Consider the following 19,467-nt stretch of genomic DNA (forward strand, 5'->3'; position numbering starts at 1 on the left):
CTTCCTTCTTTGATGCACTTCCATCCATAAGCAGGAGCGGGCAACCTGTGGCCCACAGGCCGCATGCAGCCCCCGCTACCCGCTGATGTGGCCCCCGCTGATGCCCACTAATCCCTGCTGCCATCATGCTGCTGAAATTCGCAGTAGTAAAAAAAAAACAGCTGTTTACTACTGCGGTGCAGTAAACAGGTGACATTTAGCGTGTTCCAAAGCTAAATTTGACCTTTTTACCACTAGGGACCAAAATGTCATCTTCTAGACCTGTAAAATATCTTACGCGCAGGCACTGCACATCTGAGAGGTGATCTGTTCCAGCACAGATGGAGATGTACAGTGCTTCTGTGATGTAAGAATTTCAGTGGCCATTATGATGGCTATGTATTACCTCTAGTATCACAAGCAGTATGCCTCTGTATAATAGTTGCAGGGGGACTTGAGTGGTAGGATGCTATTGTTGGGGAACATGGGTGGTAGGATGCTACGTCCTACCTGTGGGCTTCCCAAGGCAGCTGGTTGGCTACTCTGGAACAGACTTTGAACTAATTAGGCCTTTTGTTTGATCCAGCATGGCTCTGCTTATCTCCTTATGTTCTTCACTTTTATTTACACATAGATACAGGCTGAGCATAAAATGAGGGCTCACACCATTGGCACTCCAAGGGATTCCTGTTCCCCATCAGATTTCCAGGGGAACCCATAGTACCATGGGATTTCCTGTCGAGAGCAAAAGCTTGACCAACCCTATCCCATAAGACCTTTAAAGTTTGCCCATGGAGCGTAACTATGACCTGTCTGATAACATGCATTGCAAACTCCCTCTGTCTTTCTTATACATTTTTGATTTGCCAATGAGCCATCAACAGTGCTGACTACTGACACAAGGAAGTTATGAGTTTCTCTAACAACGCTTCATAAAATATTTCAGAGCGGCTCCTCTGTTCATTTTGCAGGACTTTGGCTTGAAAGTTTTCACTAGACCTAACATTTGCCAAGAAATCCACCCTGAAGCAATGCATGCAGGTAAGAATTCGACTAGGATGATGGTAGGGATGGGAGTGGTTGCGGTGGTCTCCTGCATAAGTCCCATCTTTATTCTGTGGTTAAAACCATGGGACATGGTGTGAAGGTTTGAGGCCTACAAAGGGAAAAGGGAAACAGCCAGGCTTAGAGGCCTGGTTTTGTTTTTTTTTGTTGGAAGGGGGTATCCCTGAGAGGGGTAGTTTCATTTCCCCAGCTAAGTTTCAGTTTCTTTTCCACAGTGAAGCTTCATTTCCTCAGATTTAAAGCAGTACTTTTGGTTTTGGGGAAGGAGGCTATAAAAAGACAGAGTCAGAAAGCTCAGAGCAGTGAGAACAGAGTCAGAAGATCAGAGCAGGAAGGAGCAGCCTAGAGGAGTCTAAGTGCAGCTAGGGTAAAGGAACTTGCATTTTGCAACCTTTATTTTCTCTTAATGCCTGTTGTATCACTCAGCTCTATTCTGTAAATACCTTTAGTTGTGATTTGCTAGCTTTTAATTTAACAGTAAACTGTTGTGGTTAACACCCAGGTGTCTGGAGTGCTTGACACCCCACGTCTACAGCCTAACCCCCACAATATTGGAAAGGAGTGGTTAAAAGAAGGAAGGCGGGACTCTTAAGGAGGCAAGACCTCTGTAAGGAGTTGCTCGGGGGGCCCAGGTCATGAGGGGAAGCCTGACACATGGGCTCTGGAAGATTCAGCCAAATGCTCTCTACCTCCCTAAGGGTTTTGCCCTAAATCCTCCCATGAGTGGCTCTACATAGGGCCAATGGCGTTGTTGTTCTTTTCATCATCAACAACAACAACAGAAATAGAAATAATAATACATATTACTAATAATAAATATTGATAATAATGATTAATAATTATTTCCTATTAAATGATGATTCATCATTTACAGGGGCTGCCTGTATATTTAGTTCAGAAACTTCAACATATGGCAGCCAGGCTGGTCTGTGGGACATCCCATGGAGACCCTATTACACCGGTTTTAAAATCTTTGCACTGGCTGCCAGTTTGTTTCTGAGCAAAATATAAAGTGCTGGTTCTTAGCTTTAAGGCCTTACGTGGCCCAGGTCCAAGGTTAGGGCCACTCCCCTACGCCCCAGCCCGCCACCTAAGGTCCTCGGGGGGCTCCCTGCTGCGGCTGCCTAACGTGAGACCGGCAGCCACGTGCAACAGGACCTTTTCCTTTGCCGCCCCTCCGTTGTGGAATGACCTGCCGGCTGGAATGCGCCTGATGACCTCTTTGAAGGTCTTTAAGCAGGAATTAAAGAATCTGTTATTCCGGCAGGCCTTCCCCGTTTAGAACTCTTGTTCCTTTTGCTGACTCCTGCATATTGTTTTTAAGCTGTATTGTTTTTACTGTTGGGTTTTTTGTCAAACTGTTTTTAGTTCAAAGTTGTTTTTAGTTATATCTGTTGTTTGCGTATATTGCCTGCGTGTTTTTATGTAAATGGCTTTTGAACTCTGTATATTGTACTTTAATGTTTTAATTTTTGTAAACCACCCAGAGAGCTTCAGCTTTAGGGCGGTATAGAAATGCAATCAATCAATCAATCAATCAATACATTTTCATTTATTTATTAACATTTCTATACTGACCAATAGCCAAAGCTCTCTGGGTAGTTTTCAGAGATTAAGGGCACAATCCTATGCATGGTTAGACAGAAAAAAGTCCTACAGCTCCCAGAATTCCCCAGCCAGCATAGTTCGAGTTGGCCTCGGTGGTGTTATAGGCTGCTTCCAACCCTACTATTCTATGATATGATTCTTTGACTTTTTTCTGTCTAAACATGCATAGGATTGCACCCCAAAAACTTTAAAAGTACAATATTGTACATAATACGAAAACAGCTTACATACAAAAATACAAACAGACAGCACGCACATACACACACACACACAATTTTAACCATCAACAATGAGAAATCCTGTGACCTGATTAAGAAACCTTGCCATATGCTGCCAAATGCCTGAGAGTAGCGAATGGTCTTAACCTTGCACCAAAAAGATAACAATGTTGGCTCCAGCAACCAACAGTTTTCCTGGGAGGGCTTTCTGAGGACAATAAAGGCCTCCTCTCACCCTATATTTACACCCTTGAAAAAGTACCCTATCCACATTTTCTCTCAAGGAAAGATCCAAAGGGAATGTGAGGGTTTCAATAAGAAAAGTGCACTTCCTCAGTGGAGTGTTGCAGGATGCGGCCCCTTGTTGTTGTTGTCCAGTCGTTAAGTCGTGTCCGCCTCTTCGTGACCCCATGGACCACAGCACGCCAGGCCCTCCTGTCCTCCGCTCTCTCCCGGAGCGTGCACAAGTCCATATTCATTGCCTCGGTGATGCTATCTAGCCATCCCATCCTCTGCCGCCCCATTCTCCTTTTGCCTTCAATCTTTCCCAGAATCAGGGTCTTTTCCAGGGACTTTTCTCTTTGCTTTTGGTGGCCAAAATATTGGAGCTTCAGCTTCAGTATCTGTCCTTCCAATGGAATAGCAAATGCATGGGAACGTAGTGGAGAGAAATAAGTGCAAGAGAGAGGGAAGACAGGCTAATTTTTTTTTTTTTAATAACCATCTTAGGTGGTCATAGAAAATCAAACTCCATTTCCCAGCCCAGAATGCTTTTGTGAATCCCAACAAATGTTCACCACCCCGTCCCCACCCCCTGGCTAGCTCAGCAAACAAAGCAGCAGCGAACACTTTGAAGGTCCCAAGTTCGATCCCTGGCGTTTCCAGGCAGGCCTGGGATTTTGGAAAGATTCCTCTTATAAGCCCGGAGAGCTGTTGCCAATCAGTGTAGGGGTGTCAAACTTCAGGCACGTGGGCTGAATCTGGCCCAGCTGAGCTCCCCATCCGGCCCTCAGGGGTTCCCCGGAATGGAATGCCTCCTGAAACGTTGAAAATCAAGTGGCAAAGAGCCAATTCACACATGCATGCTCATCTGACTGAGAAACCATGGGATGTGGGAAACTGATCATACCCCAAGGAGGCCTCAAATGCTTGTTGTGAGGATAAAATGGAGAGGAAGAGGATAATGTAAGCCGCCTTGGGTTCTTTGCAGGAGGAAAAAAGGCGGGGTATAAATGCAATAAATAAATTGTGTTCTTGTCAATGGAATTAGTTCAGCAGCCATCACGCAGTGACGGTAAGTGGGCATGCCTCATTCATCCTTAATTTTTGTGAACCGCCCAGAGAGCTCCGGCTATTGGGCAGTATAGAAATGAAATAAAGAAAGAAATACAATGCTGCAGGTTAGGAATATGACTATAACTCATGCATATGCTCCCTCCCTCCCCACTTGAATATACACTCCCTATGGCTTCGATGGTCATGATGCCAGAGACCCACCCAGGCAGGGTTCTTTTCATCTATGAGTTTGAAGAAGATACTTCAGAAGAAATTTCCGAAACACTAAGGAGCTACTTACCTGAGACCTGGATATGGGATTTGTGGATAGTGAAGTAAGTGGCAGCTTTGAGGACTGGAGAGACGGGCAAATCCAGGGGAGGCTGCTGGCCCCAATTTTGGTGGGGCGGAGATTCCATTCTGGGTTTTGGTTCTCCCACATTTGAATTCCTTAAATCTCAAGCTCTTTTTCTCCCAAATACGAAGAACTTGGTGAATTCTGGTAAATTTTAAAAAAAACTGAACCAAAATCCCCAACTGTCTGCACCAGTTAGGTACAGCTCTTCACAGCATGGAGAGCAGCATGACGTGCCTGCCTGCTGTTAAAATGGCGAGTTTGTCAGGGGAAGGAGACAAGAGGTGTAGGGATGTATGAAAGTGACTTACCTTTCCGCGGATTATGCTGATGCTGGGGGGGAGGCGTTCCGTCCCTCCCCCCAGAATTCTGGCCGAGGGGGGAGGCGCTCCGTTCCTCCCCCCCCGGAATCCTGGCCGGCCAGCTCCGCTGGCTAGCAGGGACGCAAATGGCGGCAGCCATAGCCGCCGCCGTTTGCGTCCCTGCAGTCAGCCATGATAAGCTACGTAAATGTTTACGTAGCCTATCACGGCTGATTTAAAAGGAAAAAAAAACACACGTGCGCAAATGGCGGCGCCCGTGGGCACCGATATTTGAGTTTCTTATTTTGGCACATCTTAGTCTACGTAAACATTTACGTAGACAGAGACGGCGAAAATAAGGGGAACGCAAATAGCGTAGCGTCTACGCTATTTGCGTTCCCCTTATTTTTGCTGTCTTAGTCTACGTAAATGTTTACATAGACTAAGACGTGCCAAAATAAGGGACGCAAATGGTGGCGCCCATGGGCGCCGCCATTTGCGTACGCGCGTTTTTTTGTGTTTTTTTTTAAATCAGCCGTGATAGGCTACGTAAACATTTACTTAGCTTATCACGGTGTTTTTTTAAAAATCTAGCTGTGATAGGCTATGTAAATCTTTACATAGCCGATCACGTTTTTTTGTTTTTGTTTAACTGGAAATGGCGGCGGCGGCAGCAGCCGGTCGGAAGACCGGCCGCCGCAGCCGCCGCCGCCGCAGCCGCCGCCGCCAGGAAGATCTGCCCAAGGTAAGTCCTGGGGGGGCGGGGGGGCAGACCGTTCCGCCACCGATTTCGGGGGGCCGAATGCGCTGGCATTCGGCCTCCCCGAGATCCATGGCGGAATTCTCTGACATCCCTAAAGAGGTGACACCCAGTCGAGCGCTAACATGTTTGAATGAACAAGCACTCAAAGCCAGGCTTTGAAGAGGAACACGTGCAAACCCCAGGGCCTGGACAGACGAATCTGTGCATCTCAGTTGCCCAGCATTTGGATTTTTAAAATCTCGTTCCTTTTGTCTCAGCTATGGAGAACTTTGCACATTTGGGGTAAACTAATCAAAACTGAATTCAAATGGTGTTCTCACCCATCCCTGATTAGAACATGTGGCGTAGGATGGCAGTCCAGGTTTGATGGCTACTCTTATTAGATTTTTTAAAATTTATTCATTCATGTCAGGGGTGCAGGCCCAAAGACTAATTCTCCTGGCTGCACCCCCTTCTCCTGGCCACACCCCTTCTGGTCACACCCCCTTCTGGCCACACCCCTTCCCTCAGCCCTGTCTGCTACCCCCTGACCACCGACCGTTGGCTCTTGCACATTTTCTCCCCATCCTAAAAATTTGAAATGCCTCTCCTCAGGCGTAATTACTGGCACTCAGAGAACTTCAAGCTAAAATCCTCTAGAGTTTGGGGTATGCTGGCCCCTCCCCGTTTGCCTTCAGCCCTTCCCACCACTGGGATGTGGCCCCTGAGAGCTGCTCTGGAATGGAATTTGGCCCTCGGACTGAAAGAGGTTCAACGTCCGTATTCTAGAGTAACTGGCAGCTCCCAGCACTACTGATTCATTGCTCTTCCAACCCTCTTGCTTAATGTAGGAAATCCAGAGCCTGAGTCTTCCCAACAGAAGGGAGCTATAAAAGTGGTTCACCATATATATATATATATATATATATATATATGCATTTTTTAATTCCATTGTGTCCCTCAGCGGCTCAGACCCGAAGAGCGATGACTTCCTCGATAGTTCTCAAAGCAAGGCTGGGGTGCCTGTGTCCCTTGGAGGCTCTCGAAGAGAAGTCGCCGTGCCTGTGACCATTCCAGACACCATCACGGAATGGAAAGCTGGAGGCTTCTGCATGTCTCCGGAGGCAGGCTTTGGCCTGGCGCAGCCCATCTCCCTCAAGGTCTTCCAGCCCTTCTTCCTCGAGCTCACCTTGCCCTACTCTGTGGTGCGGGGTGAAGCATTCGCACTGAAGGCCACCGTCTTCACCTACCTGCAATGCTGCCTCAGGGTGAGGAATGCTCAGTTACTGCCTACCGTGAGCTCCCAATTCCGAAAAATCTCCTTATCCTCTCCATTTATACCAGGGGACCCACCAGAACCCCAGACCCAGGTTTCCTGGTCTGGTCTTCTGGGCTAAGGGCTATTGGAGAAATCCTCAACGGAACCAAAAGAGTTTGGATTTTTATGAATTTGACCCATGGATTCTGCAGCAAACCAGCCTGCCCTTGTTAGGCAGATTCCACCCAACAAAGTTCCCAAATTTTGCACAAAATTCATGATAGAAAAATACGCAAAATAAAAAAACTGGCCAAAAATGCACATTTCCCCCATAGACTAAAGTATAAAAATGCACACTTGGGGGGAATGTGTGCATTTTTGCATGTGCACATTTGCACAACTGCGCATTTGCACAAATTCGGAAACAAAAAACATCTGATTCTGTTGATGGGCAGACTATGGAATGAAAGGCACCTGACAATCCACAAAACCTAGACGGAACGGATTTTATCTGCACAGCCCTATCTGGGCTTCCCTTTCCCCCAACCACTGATCATGTGGCAGTTTCCGATTGTTTGTGTAGTTTTTTTCCCCATTCTGAAAGATTAAAATTCCTCTCCTAAGTAGGGGTGTATGAACCCACCCCTGTCTGGGTTCTTCAGGTGCCCACCCAGCCCCTGCCTCCACTCACCGGTCCCCGGACCACGCTTGAGCCCCTCCCATGCTCAGCGAGCAGCCTCACTGACCCTGGTGGCCTTGTCGAGCTCTGTGGTTGCCATTTTTTGGAAAATAAAATGGAGATTGCAAACATGCGCATATTGGCATATGCACGAAAATATGCATTTTTGCAAATACACATGCAAAAATGCACATTTTCACACAAAATGCACATGTTTGCACATCTGCAAATATGCGCATGTGCGAAAATGCACATTTTCTGCACATGCACAAATATGCACATTCACAAAAAATGTGCATTTTTGCGATCGCCGTTTTATTTTTCAAAAAATGGCAACCTCAGAGCTCAACAAGGCTTCTGGGGTGAATGCGGGCCACTTGCAGAGTGTGGGGAGGGGGCAAGCGGGGGCAAGGGCTCGGCAAGCGGGGCTGGGGGGTGTAGACTAGGGATGTACGAAAGTCACTTACCTGAACCCGAAAGTTGATTCGCGGTGGGGGGGAGGCGCTCCGTCCCTCCCCTCGAAATTCTGGCCGGGGGGGAGGTGCGCCGGCCCTCCTCCCTGAAATTCTGGCCCGGGGGAGGCGCGCCGTCCCTCCCGCCGCGAATCCTGTCCTGCCGGGACGCAAATGGTGGCAGCCATAGCCACCGCTGTTTGCGTCCCTGCAGTCAGCTGTGATAGGCTACGTAAATGTTTACGTAGCCTATCACGGCTGAGGGGGGGGAAAAACGCACGTACGCAAATGGCGGCGCCCATGGGCACCGCCATTTGTGTTCCTTATTTTGGCACGTGTAGTCTACGTAAACATTTACGTAGACTACGGCGAAAATAAGGGGAACGCTATATGTAAATGTTTACGTAGACTACACGTGCCAAAATAAGGAACGCAAATGGCGGTGCCCATGGGCGCCGCCATTTGCGTACACGCGGTTTATTTGTTTTTTCCACTCAGCCGTGATAGGCTACATAAACTTTTACGTAGCCTATCATGGTGTTTTTTAAAAATCTAGCCATGATAACCTTCGCAGAGACATTTCACCCTTTTAGAATCGGGGAAAAACTGCACAAAAGCCAAGAAACCACCTGGGGGAAAGGAGCAGGGCCCTTCTGGGGAACCCCAGAGGGCTGGATTTGGACCCCAGGCAGGTCCACAGGCCTAAATGTCTGCCTCTCCCCACTCTAGGCCCATGTGACCCCCCTCAGTGTGTTCAGTGTTGCCATAGCAACTTCCTCTTCCTTTCCTGAGCTTCCTCCCCAGTAACACCTTTTTGTCCTTGGACAGGTCCGTATCTCGTTGGCTTCCTCACTTGATTTTGAGGCTTCTCCCCTGGAGATGGAGGAAGAGGAATCTTATTGTCTCTGTGCAAATGAAAGGAAAACGGTTTCCTGGACGGTGATCCCAAAATCCCTGGGTAAGCACCAACCATCATGAATCACCCCGGCTAGCTTTCATTTGTATGCCACTTCACACGCAGTAGCTTTCCCCGGCCTGGTGCCCTCCAGACGCTTTGGACTGTAATTCCCAGAATTCCTGGCTGTTAGCCATGCTGGCTAGGACTTATGGGAGTTGAAGTCCAAAACATCTGGAGGGTACCAGGTTAGGGAAGGCTGATGTACACACATCTGCTGAGGGCCTGAAAGCCAAAAGAGGAGGAGGAGGAGGTTGTGTCCTTTTAACAACAGAAACGAAAACGCCTCACTCAGCTTTCAGGCAGCAGCGCTGGAAAGCCCCAAGGGAGCTAAGGGGGCTAAGACCTCTAGAGCAAGGGCCCCAACGTGGTGGCATGCGCAGGCACCTCCAACAGTTTCCGCAAAGGGTCTCCATCATGCCGCCCACAGCACCCACAAAACATTTATTGATTTATTTTTCTTTTTTCCATTTTTTTAATAGACATACATGGAGATAGATCGATAGGTAGACAGACAGACAGCCAGACAGCCAGACAGACATCTCCATAGCAGTGAATACTTATGAAATACATACAGCTTTCTAGGAAATATACATAGGGTCTTTTTTAAAAAGGAACAAATATCCAAATAAGTATCCATTTGAAGGTGGCATCTATATGCCACCCGTTCAAATATTGAAAGCGTTGTAAGGTCCTCAATCCACTGCATTATAGGAGGTGGGCGTTTATCCTTCCAGTGTTGTACTACCAGTCTTTTAGTGTCAAAAGGGCACGGAGAATCCCTTTACGCTGACTGTTTGTTAATTTCCATGAAGCAAGTAAACAATTTAAAAGAGAGCGTACGTGAATGAATATTAAAGACTATTCCAGTACAAAATTTATCTGTGTAATAACTTCCTCCCAAACAGAAGCAACTGCTGGACATTGCCAGAATGTATGCTTAAAGAAGCATTAGCTGTAATACACCACCAGCATTTAGCTGAATCAGTCCCTCATTAAGGAGACATTGCAGTGTCCAGTAAACCCGAAACAAACATTTCTGCTGAGTGAGACGCAGCCTGTGATCCATAAGATGTAACAGCTATAGACGCCAACGTGGCAATCCAGTAATTAGATGGTTTGTGGTGGTGCCCACAGCAGGTTCTCAAATCCTAAATGTGGCCACGGGTCCAAAAAGTGGGGGGGGCTGCTCTAGGGGGCTTTTCAGAAAGCACAAGCCGCCAGAGAGGCTGCAAAGCACGGGGGAGTGGGACTCGACAACGGAAGAGCACGCGCACACACACCTCAGCGCCTCATTATCTTCAGGTAAGCCCTTAAGCACCGTAAGAGGTTTCTCCAAAATTATCACCCCCTTCCCTCAACTTCGGGATGTGATTCTGTCCGCCACTTCCCCCGTAACGCATGGTCCAAAATACACTGATCGAAAAATTCTGCACAGCAGACCACAGATGTCCAGCATCCTGCTTCCAAACCTGCTTCCTCTGGGAAGGCCAGAAACTTTATGTTCTTTAATAATATCCAAGGGGATCTAACTGAGAATAAACTGGGGAATGGAAGCACCACAGACTTGACCTCCTTGGCGGAAAGGCAGATATGAATGCCGTAAATATAAATATATATATAATATAGACATGATGAAGGAGCCATTTTTGTCCTAGGTGAGGTCAACGTTACAGCAAGTGCAGAGGCTCTGAGCTCAGACCAGCCTTGTGGGAATGAATTAGTGGAGACGCCCAGCAAAGGACAAAGGGACACCCTCGTCAGATCACTTTTGGTTGAGGTACGTGGGCTGCTTTGAACACAGGAAGCTGCCGTACGCCAGAGCTGTTGACACAGCACGCTAACGCATACGCAGTGGTTGAGTGTGGGTTGTTTTTGAACCATGGGTTGTTTTTGAACCGTGGGTTAGCATGTTGTCTGAATGCAACATGTTTTCTGCAGGGTGGGTCATTGTCTGAACGCAGCCAGGGTTGCTTGCTAACCATGCAGCCTGGCTTGTGAACCACCCTCGACAACCCAACAACAAACCATGGGTTCTCAATGTGGCTTGTTCAAGAAAATAAGCCATACTACATGGTTAACAAGCCACCCCAGCTGCATTCAGACAACACGCTAACCCACGGTTCAACAAGCGACTCACCATTTAAAACTACCCACACTCAACCACTGAGTGTGGATTGCTACTGAGTGTGGGTTAGCATGTTGTGTGAACAGCCCCATTGAGTCCAGAGAATGAAGAGAAACGTCTCAGGATACTAGAGCAAAGATTTTATTTGTAAGAAGCCCAAATACATTTTGGCCTATTTTTATTTTAGGGCCTTCTTCGGGGGCTGTAAAAGTAATATAGGACAACACATTATTATAATATTAAAAAATTGCATTGTAGAACATATGTATCATTGCACATTGCAAATAGGCCTGTGCATACATTTTAGCACTACAAACATCTGAGTCATTACACACTGCAGACAGGCCTGTGCAGACTTCCTTACTTATAAAAACATCTGCAGGAATTTCTACAACAAATGTCTCCTACCACAATTCACTGCCGACTTGGAAAATGTATTCGGAAGGCTGTGGTTTATATTCTTACTGTTAGAGAAGTTTACGCTGAGTCCAGCCATTGGGCCGTTCAGCTCAGTACCATGATCTACAACAGGGGTGTGCAACCTTGTTGGCCCCTGAGGGCCACATGTGATGCTTACTGTGGTTTTGAGGGTCACACGTGCACTCATTCACATGGGTACACATATGCACATGCGCGCGCATGCACCAGCGATCCTGGTACAGCTCGCTCTTTCCTCACTGCAAGAAGCAGCAGGGGAAAAGCAGTGTGTGAGGATCTCCGAGGGAGGGAGTGGAGACTGTGATACATGGGGTGGGTGGAAGGGAGATTAGTGATAAAGTACATGCAGTTGCAAATACTGATGCAGGGAAACAGTGCCACCAAAAATGAAATCACAAAAGCCTGATTTGCAAGACTGTCCCATACCTAAAAATGTCGTGTCATCTGCCTAGCTCAGTAAGTTCAGTGTTTTTGTCAGTGCATCCCTGAAAGTTACTCCAGCTAATCAATCCTTCTTTCTGTTCCGTTGTTTATCTTCTCAAGCAGACATTGCTTGGAGTTATAGTTTTCTTCTTGGCCTCTAATGAAGTTAATGCGATCAATACTTCATACAGTAACACAGTCCTGTGTCAGGCATCGCAAATAAGCTAAGCAGGGTCGGGTCTGGTTAGTACCTGGACGGGAGTCCTCCTGGGAATACCAGGTGCTGTAGGCTGAAAAAAGCCTATGGCCATAGCACCCTGAACACACCCAATCTCATCTGACCTCGATTGCAAATAAGTTACGCGTCGATTGCCTACAAAGCAGGGTGGGAACCAACATTCCTTACTGGGTCATCTGAAGGTGATTTCACTCCCCACGGGTGACCAAACAATTGGCTGTGTCCGAGCCTGTCCTGTAAACTTGATATGGGAAGACAACATTCTCTTAAAAACAAATACATGGAGGATGAGATAATAAATGGCGACTAGACACCATAACAGCTATGTGCTACCTCCAGGAACAGAGGCAGTGTGCCTGTGGCTACCAGGGAATAATATTGGGAGAGGACTATTGCCCTCATGTCCTGCTCATGGGCTTCCCAGAGCATCTGGTTGGCCACGGTGGGAACAGAATAATGGACTAGATGGGCTGTTTGTCTGATCTCGCAGGGCCCTTCTTACATCCAGTTGTTCTTAACATTGCTAGTAACAACAAGACAATGTAGAGCCCTCTTCTTTTTCTGCTCTCATTCTCTATTTCCATGTCTCCCCCAGTGGTGTAGTGGGACCAGGGCTTGCAGGGTCAAAGCCCCAGGACTTTTTTATCAGCAGGGATGATGACATCATCTGCCCCCCCCCCACACACACACACCCCGTCAGCCTTCCCTGTTCCCTCTGAATGTAGCCGCAATCCTCACGCTAACTTTGGGGAACTGGATTTTCCCAGCAACAATATGTTTTGAGCGACCCCTCTTGTAACGCAAAGTATTTGGGGGCGGCTTGGTCTTCAGTAGGCAATTCAGACCCATGAGCTTTACCAAAAGACCTGCTCCTGGTGAAAATGAAACTGCTAGAACTGGGTTGTTGATATTATGGATCGACACAGCTGCCCGCAAGTTTGAGCAGGGGATTGAGCAGGGGATTGGACACGATTGCAAGTCTGAGCAGGGGATTGGACTCGGGGGTCTTATAGGCCCCTTCCAACCCTACTGTTGTAGGATTCTCCGCAGGGGCATGGCTATGATGAAGACCTGCACTTCACATTTTATCATCCCACCACAGCTCTCCCTCCTCCCCCAGTGTCATCTACTTTTGTTTCATTTTGTTCCGATTTAATTTCCTTCCTTCCCCTTTCCAGCAGAGGTGTTATTTCTGCACCTTAGAGTTTCTGACGCTCATTCTCACCCTTCCCCGTTTTATTTATTTTTTATTTTATGCATTAGTAATATTAATATGCTGCTTAATGTAACAAACTCCCTAAACAGATCACATATAAATATGAAAAGTCACATTTAAAATACACTATTAAAAACACTGCCAACTACAGTAACAATGCAAAACAATACAAGGAGGGATAAGATGGGGCAGCACATAATAGTCCTTTTTCCTCTCTCTCATCTCGAAGCCCGAAGGGGTCGCGAAGGAAGTGGTCTTCAGCTCCTTGCTGTCTGCAGTTGGTAAGTGCCTGCTGATGCCGCCTCCTCCTCCTCTTAGCAGGTAAGGTGCAAAGCCCTTCACTTGTCTGGGACAAGCAACTGCATAAAACGAATTAGAGGTAAGACCAGCGGTTGCTGATCACTGTCAGGAATTTCATCACGTTGGACCACTGGTAGCTCCTAAAGCTGTGCTTCTTCATCTTGTTGAACTGAGCAAAGGGCTGGGTGCGCCTGATCTCGTCTGATCTCGGAAGCTAAGCAGGGTCAGCCCTGGTTAGTACTTGGATGGGAGACCGCCTGGGAACCAGGCTTCCTGCACTGAGCAGGGGGTTGGGCTCGATGGTCTTGCAGGCCCCTTCCAACCCTATGACTCTGTGATTCTAATGAACTTGGGTTCCTGCATAAAGACCTTCTCAAGCAGCTGTATACAGCTGCAGAGTCATGTATAGCCTGTCCCTGGAAGTCTGCAAAGCAACCACTGAAAAGGCAGTGGATAAATAAAATGTGGGAGGCTATGAGTGTGTATAAACTTACTCGGCAAGTGCAGCAAGCAAGGAATCCTAACTTGAAAAGCAGTTATGGCGCCATGGTTTCCATTCGTTTCTTGTGTTGATGCCAGTGGAGGCTGGTGGCTCCAATGTTGGTGGGGCTGTGAATCCATGCTGGGTTTTAGTTAGAACCAGCCAGAGCTCTACAGAAGCTAACCAAGGTGCTGAACCTAACCCCCAAAATAGGTCCAGTGCCATGGATAGCTCCTTTAGCGTTCTGGCTGGTTCTGACTGAAACCCAGAATGGAATCAGAGCCCCACCAAACTCAGAGCCTCCAGCCCCCACTGCTTGAAGCCCTTCAGACTCTTGATCAAATTCCAGCCAAGTGCTGTGGCCTACATTTTTTCTGACTAATACACACATACCCACAAAATAATAGGGCTGTGCACGCTTCGGCCCAAGGCCCAAACCCCAAGTTGAAGCGGGCTGCTTCGGGTCACTTTGAGCCCTTCTGAGGCGAAGTGGAGGGGGCACGAAACAACCCGGAGTGGGTCAGGGGCTCTCGGAAGCGCTTGGTGCCCTTCGGAGCTTCGGCATGCCCGGCCCAGCCACGCCGGTGCCTCCAGGTCCTCACCTGAGCCGCCCGCCTCCATCGCCTCCACCACTGTCATCGACGCCACTGCCTTCTCCTCGTCCTCTGCTTCCATTGCCACCGCTGCCGCCTTCTCCTCCTCCTCCACCGCCATCATTGCCGCCACTGCCGTCATCACCGCCACCAGCTCCTGAGGCCTGGACGTGCGGTGGCTGTTATTGCAGGCAGTCGCATTTTTGAAATGGCACCTTCCAGGAACTCCCAGGAGGTGGCCATTTTAAAAATGGCAGCTCCCTGCAATAAGAGTCAGCGCACGCCCAGGCCTCAGGAGCTGGCGGCAGCGATGACGGCAGCAGCAGGGAAGGCGGGGAAGGTGGCGGCGGAGAAGGCAGCAGCGGAGTTGGCTGCAAGGTAAGCAGCTGGGGGGGTGCTCGGGGGCTCCGGGGGGGACCTGAAGCAGGGTTCAGCATCCGAATCCCGCTTCGGGTTCAGGGCCGAGTTCGGTCGCCTCCCCCCCCCCCGAATCAGCCCGAGCCAAATCAGGCCCATCTCCGAAGCCATGAAGCGGCTTCCGAGTCGGATCGGGGGGTCCTTGCACAGCCCTAGTTCCCATAGTCACACGCCCAGGAGAGTCCCAAAATGCCAGGAGCAGTGTCAATCCATATCGACAAACCAGTTTTCATCTTCACCAGGAGCAGGTGCGCTGTCAAGCTCATGGGTCTGAATGACCCATTCAAGGCCAAGCCGCCCAGCACACTTGGCATGACAAGAGGGACGATATATTATTGCTGGGGGGGATTTACCACCACACGCACGCACGCACGCACAATGCCACTGTGAGGCCTGCGGCTAAACCCAGAGGGAAGAGGGAATTCTGAAGGGGGGGGGAGGTGGCAGATGATGTCGTCATCTTTGTCAAGCAGAGTCCTTGTGCTTCGTCCCTGCAAGTCCTGGGTCTGCTACAGCACTGGGCAAGACAATGACAACGCTGATTTCCTAACAGCGTGAGGATTAGGATTATTCGGGATCATATGCAGTGGAGGCTGGTGACTCCGATGTCAGTGGAGCTATGAATCCGCTCTGGGTTTCAGCCAGAACTCCAGAGGAGCTATTCACAGTGCTGAACCCATTTGGGGGCCAGGGTTCAGCACCTTGGATATCTCCTTTAGAGTTCTGGCTGGAACCCAGAGCGGATTCACAGCCCCACTGACATTGGAGCCACCAGCCTCCACTGATCGTATGTCCAAAAGGACTTGGGATCTAAACACAAGACAACCCAGCCAGGGTGCTGACGGGGTCCCAGACCAAACCAATCCCAGCCCCATGTTCATGAATGACAAGATGAACAACCCCTGTTCAAGTATTCGAAGAAAACGTGGACAAAAACAGTGGAGGGGTTGCAGAACCATAATGCTATTCCTGCCCCCAACATTACCGTGCTTGGCAACTGCACTGTGACCTTTTCCATAGGAATCACTTTGAATCGGGCCCGGAAATGGACTGGCAGCCAGAGCGGAACGAAAAGTACTAGCATAATATGATCACATTGACCAGTGCCCACTAACAGTTTCACTGCCCTATTTTGCACCAGCTGAAGTTTCCGGACTGTTTTCAAAGGCAGCCCCACGGATAACGCACTGCAGTACTCCAGGCATCCTAATGGTCAGACCTGTTTGACAGTGGAACAGACTGACCCTGGAGGTGGTGGGCTCTCCTTCGCTGGATTCCATGCAGGGCTTTAGTTACCACCAGCCAAAACTCTAAACGGTGCTCTCCAGGGTTCTGTAATGTGCTGACAAGGTGCTGAATCCTATCCCCGCCCCACGGGTTCAGCATCTGGGATGGCACCTTTCAGCACCTTGGATAGCACCATTAGCGTTTTGGCTGGTGGTAACTGAAGCTCTGAATGGGATCAAAGCCCCTCCGGAAATGGAGTCAGCAGTCGCCATTGAACTCTATGATCATAAGAATAAAAGCTGAGTGGGGAATAGAGAGGGAGTGAGATGGTAATACTAGAGAGCAATCAGCATGATCAAAAGGCTCTGTTTTGCTTACAGAAAAGGCACAGTCGATGCCAGTTTCTCTGAAGCTACCGAAAAATGTCGTGGAGGGCTCAGCCAGAGCTGCCTTCTGTGTGCTGGGTAAGTGATGCAACTCTGCTGGGACCTGCACTGCTAACTGCTGCCACTACTCTTGTCTGCACGCTCTGAATTTGACTCCAGCTGGCCGTCATCTGCCTTCACTTTCTTTACCTCACACCACCCCCTACAACTTTCCCTTCCCTTTTCCTTTGCTCCGGTCCAGCACTTTTATTTCCTAGCCTTGGCTGTCCTGCCTCCCTAACCTCCTCTGCCTCCAGGTCTGGTGGCTTTTCATGAGATGAGCTGCACTGACAGATCTAAGTGCAGTTGACATAGGTCCTTTTTTGATACAGCGAATGGCTGACACAATGACAACAAATGGATGATTCGTATAGCACCAGCACTACAGCACATACCAACAACAACAATAAAAGTCCCGTATTTTATCCCCAGGTTGTACACAACAACAGCACACTAAGGTAGTGGATGCTGAAAGCAGGGATGGTGGAACCCCCCTGCCTGCACCCTTGAGCCCCGCTCCCCGAGTCCCTTCCCTTGTTCGCCTCCTGCCTGCGCTCGGCGAGCGGTCCGCGTTCATCCTGGCAGCCTCATCAAGCTCTGCAGTCACCATTTTTTGAAAAATAACATGGCGATTGAAAAAATGTGCATATTTGCATATTTATTTTTATTTTATTTACTTATTGAATTTCTTAATCGCCCATCTGGCCGGTCACCTGGCCACTCTGGGCAATGTACAACAGTACAATTTAAAACAGTAAAATTACACATTAAACATTATTTGAAAATACCCTAACCCCAAATGCCCTAGAGAGTTCCCTAGGGAGGGAGTTCCATAGAGTGGGGGCCACCACAGAGAAGGCCCTCTCCCTTGTCCTCACCAGCCTAGCTGTCCTGGCTGATGGGACAGAGAGAAGGCCATCCGAGGCTGATCTTATTGAGCGGCCTGTCTGGTGCTGCTGCATGAAAATGTGCATTTTGTGAATGTGGCAAAGTGCGCATTTCCGCACATACACAAATATGCTCATTTGCAAAATGCTTTAGCGTATGGAGGAAATGTGCACAAACCTCCCGCTCAATCTCTGCTCGGTTTGTGCATGTTTCCCGTTGGCGCAGAGTGAGCGGTGATCAGAAGCGCAAACAGGAATTGGGCACGAGAGGAGCAGCAAGACGATTGGAGAATCCCTGCGATCGCGAACATCGCTCATTCACCCACCCCTAGTGTTTCTGAGCCAGGGCCAGCCCTACCACTCGGCTGGGTGAGGCAGTCACCTCAGGCGGCAGATGCTGGGAGGCAGCAGCGTGGTGTTCAAGGAGGGAACAGTGCCTGCTGCCTTCAGGTTCAGTGGAGAATGTTGCCCCCTCATTAGGGTGAAAGGCAGATGCATCTGCCAGCCCAGCCAGCTTTTGCACATGGAATGGGAGGGGGGCACCCTCTTGTCCTTTGCCTCAGGCGGCAAAAGGTCTTGGGCCAGCCCTGTTCGGAGCTTCCGTCTGATCCATTTTTCACACATTTCCAGTGCCTCAAATGTGCCTCTCTCCTCGCTGTTTGGTTTTCTTCCCAAATCTCTCTGTCTTTCTCGTGCTGTTGCCATTGGGGGGGGGGGGTTTGCATTCCAGCCTGCAATGTGCAATGCTGTTACCCTCCTTGTCTTTCTCTTCCCCGCGCCCCCCCGGCACCCACCCCAGGAGACATCCTGGGCTCAGCCATACAGAACCTGCACCAGCTTCTCCAGATGCCGTACGGCTGTGGGGAGCAGAACATGGCCCTCTTTGCGCCCAACATCTATATCCTGGACTATCTGAACAAGACCGGGCAGCTGACTGAAGAAATCAAATCCACGGCCACTGGATACTTAGTGGCTGGTAAGAAGACTCACTGGGCCATGCAGTGGGAACTCTTGCCTTGTCGTTTTCCTTGTGTGCGTGTGTGTCAGTGGAGGCCGGGGGGCGTTGTCAACAGTGTAGATTCCCTCTGACCATTTTAACAGCCACTCAGTAGATTAATCAACCAAAGCTTAAGTTGATTAATTGGTAGGGCCTATTTTAATCATGAGAAGTGTACACGTTCAGGGCATGCTTCAGGGCCAGGCTTTGACCTCTGGGAAACCTTTCAGCTGCTAGGGATGTATGAGGGGCTGCACATTAATCAACCAAAGCTTTAGTTGATTAATTGGTAGGGCCTATTTTAATCATGGGGAGGGTGCAAGTTCAGGGCATGCTTCAGGGCCAGGCTTTGCTATCTGGGAGTCCTTTCAGCTGCGAGGGATGTATGAAGGGATGCAGATTAATCAACCAAAGCTTTAGTTAATTAATTGGTAGGGCCTATTTTAATCATGAGAAGGGTGCACATTCAGGGCATGCTTCAGGGCCAGGCTTTGACCTCTGGGAAACCTTTCAGCTGCTAGGGATATATTCGGGTATCTAGGGATGTATGAGAAATTTCTTTCAGTTCAGTTTTGATCAGGATTTACTCAGTTTGCACCTTCTGGACTGAACCCGGATTCAGATGCAATCTACTGCCAAAGTCAGTACATTTCCAAACTTGCGATGTCATTTGCAACCAGAAAAGAAATGTGTTCGACAGCATGTGTTCATTCAAAAAATGCGCATAGTTTTGAAAAACATGCACAAATATGCTTTAATCAGTGGGAGAAGAATCTCAGAGCATATTAATGTTAATATTAATTAGTAAT

General features: G+C 48.7%; 1 protein-coding gene across 1 annotated transcript in view; it reads left to right on the forward strand.

Moving 5' to 3' along the window:
* LOC146356136 (alpha-2-macroglobulin-like) overlaps positions 1 to 19,467 on the forward strand; it is an 83,668-nt gene that overhangs the window by 42,169 nt on the left and 22,032 nt on the right. Inside the window, exons 17-24 of the mRNA XM_084831160.1 lie at positions 951 to 1,020; positions 4,360 to 4,480; positions 6,509 to 6,812; positions 8,762 to 8,891; positions 10,547 to 10,668; positions 13,561 to 13,612; positions 16,730 to 16,813; positions 18,461 to 18,637. Coding sequence (XP_084687286.1) covers positions 951 to 1,020; positions 4,360 to 4,480; positions 6,509 to 6,812; positions 8,762 to 8,891; positions 10,547 to 10,668; positions 13,561 to 13,612; positions 16,730 to 16,813; positions 18,461 to 18,637 — 1,060 coding nt within the window. The remainder of the gene's footprint in view (positions 1 to 950; positions 1,021 to 4,359; positions 4,481 to 6,508; positions 6,813 to 8,761; positions 8,892 to 10,546; positions 10,669 to 13,560; positions 13,613 to 16,729; positions 16,814 to 18,460; positions 18,638 to 19,467) is intronic.

This window comes from Heloderma suspectum, chromosome 2 (genome assembly GCF_057233095.1).
Source record: "Heloderma suspectum isolate Gila_16-S chromosome 2, 16-S_ref, whole genome shotgun sequence".
NCBI classification, from domain to species: Eukaryota; Metazoa; Chordata; class Lepidosauria; order Squamata; family Helodermatidae; genus Heloderma; species Heloderma suspectum.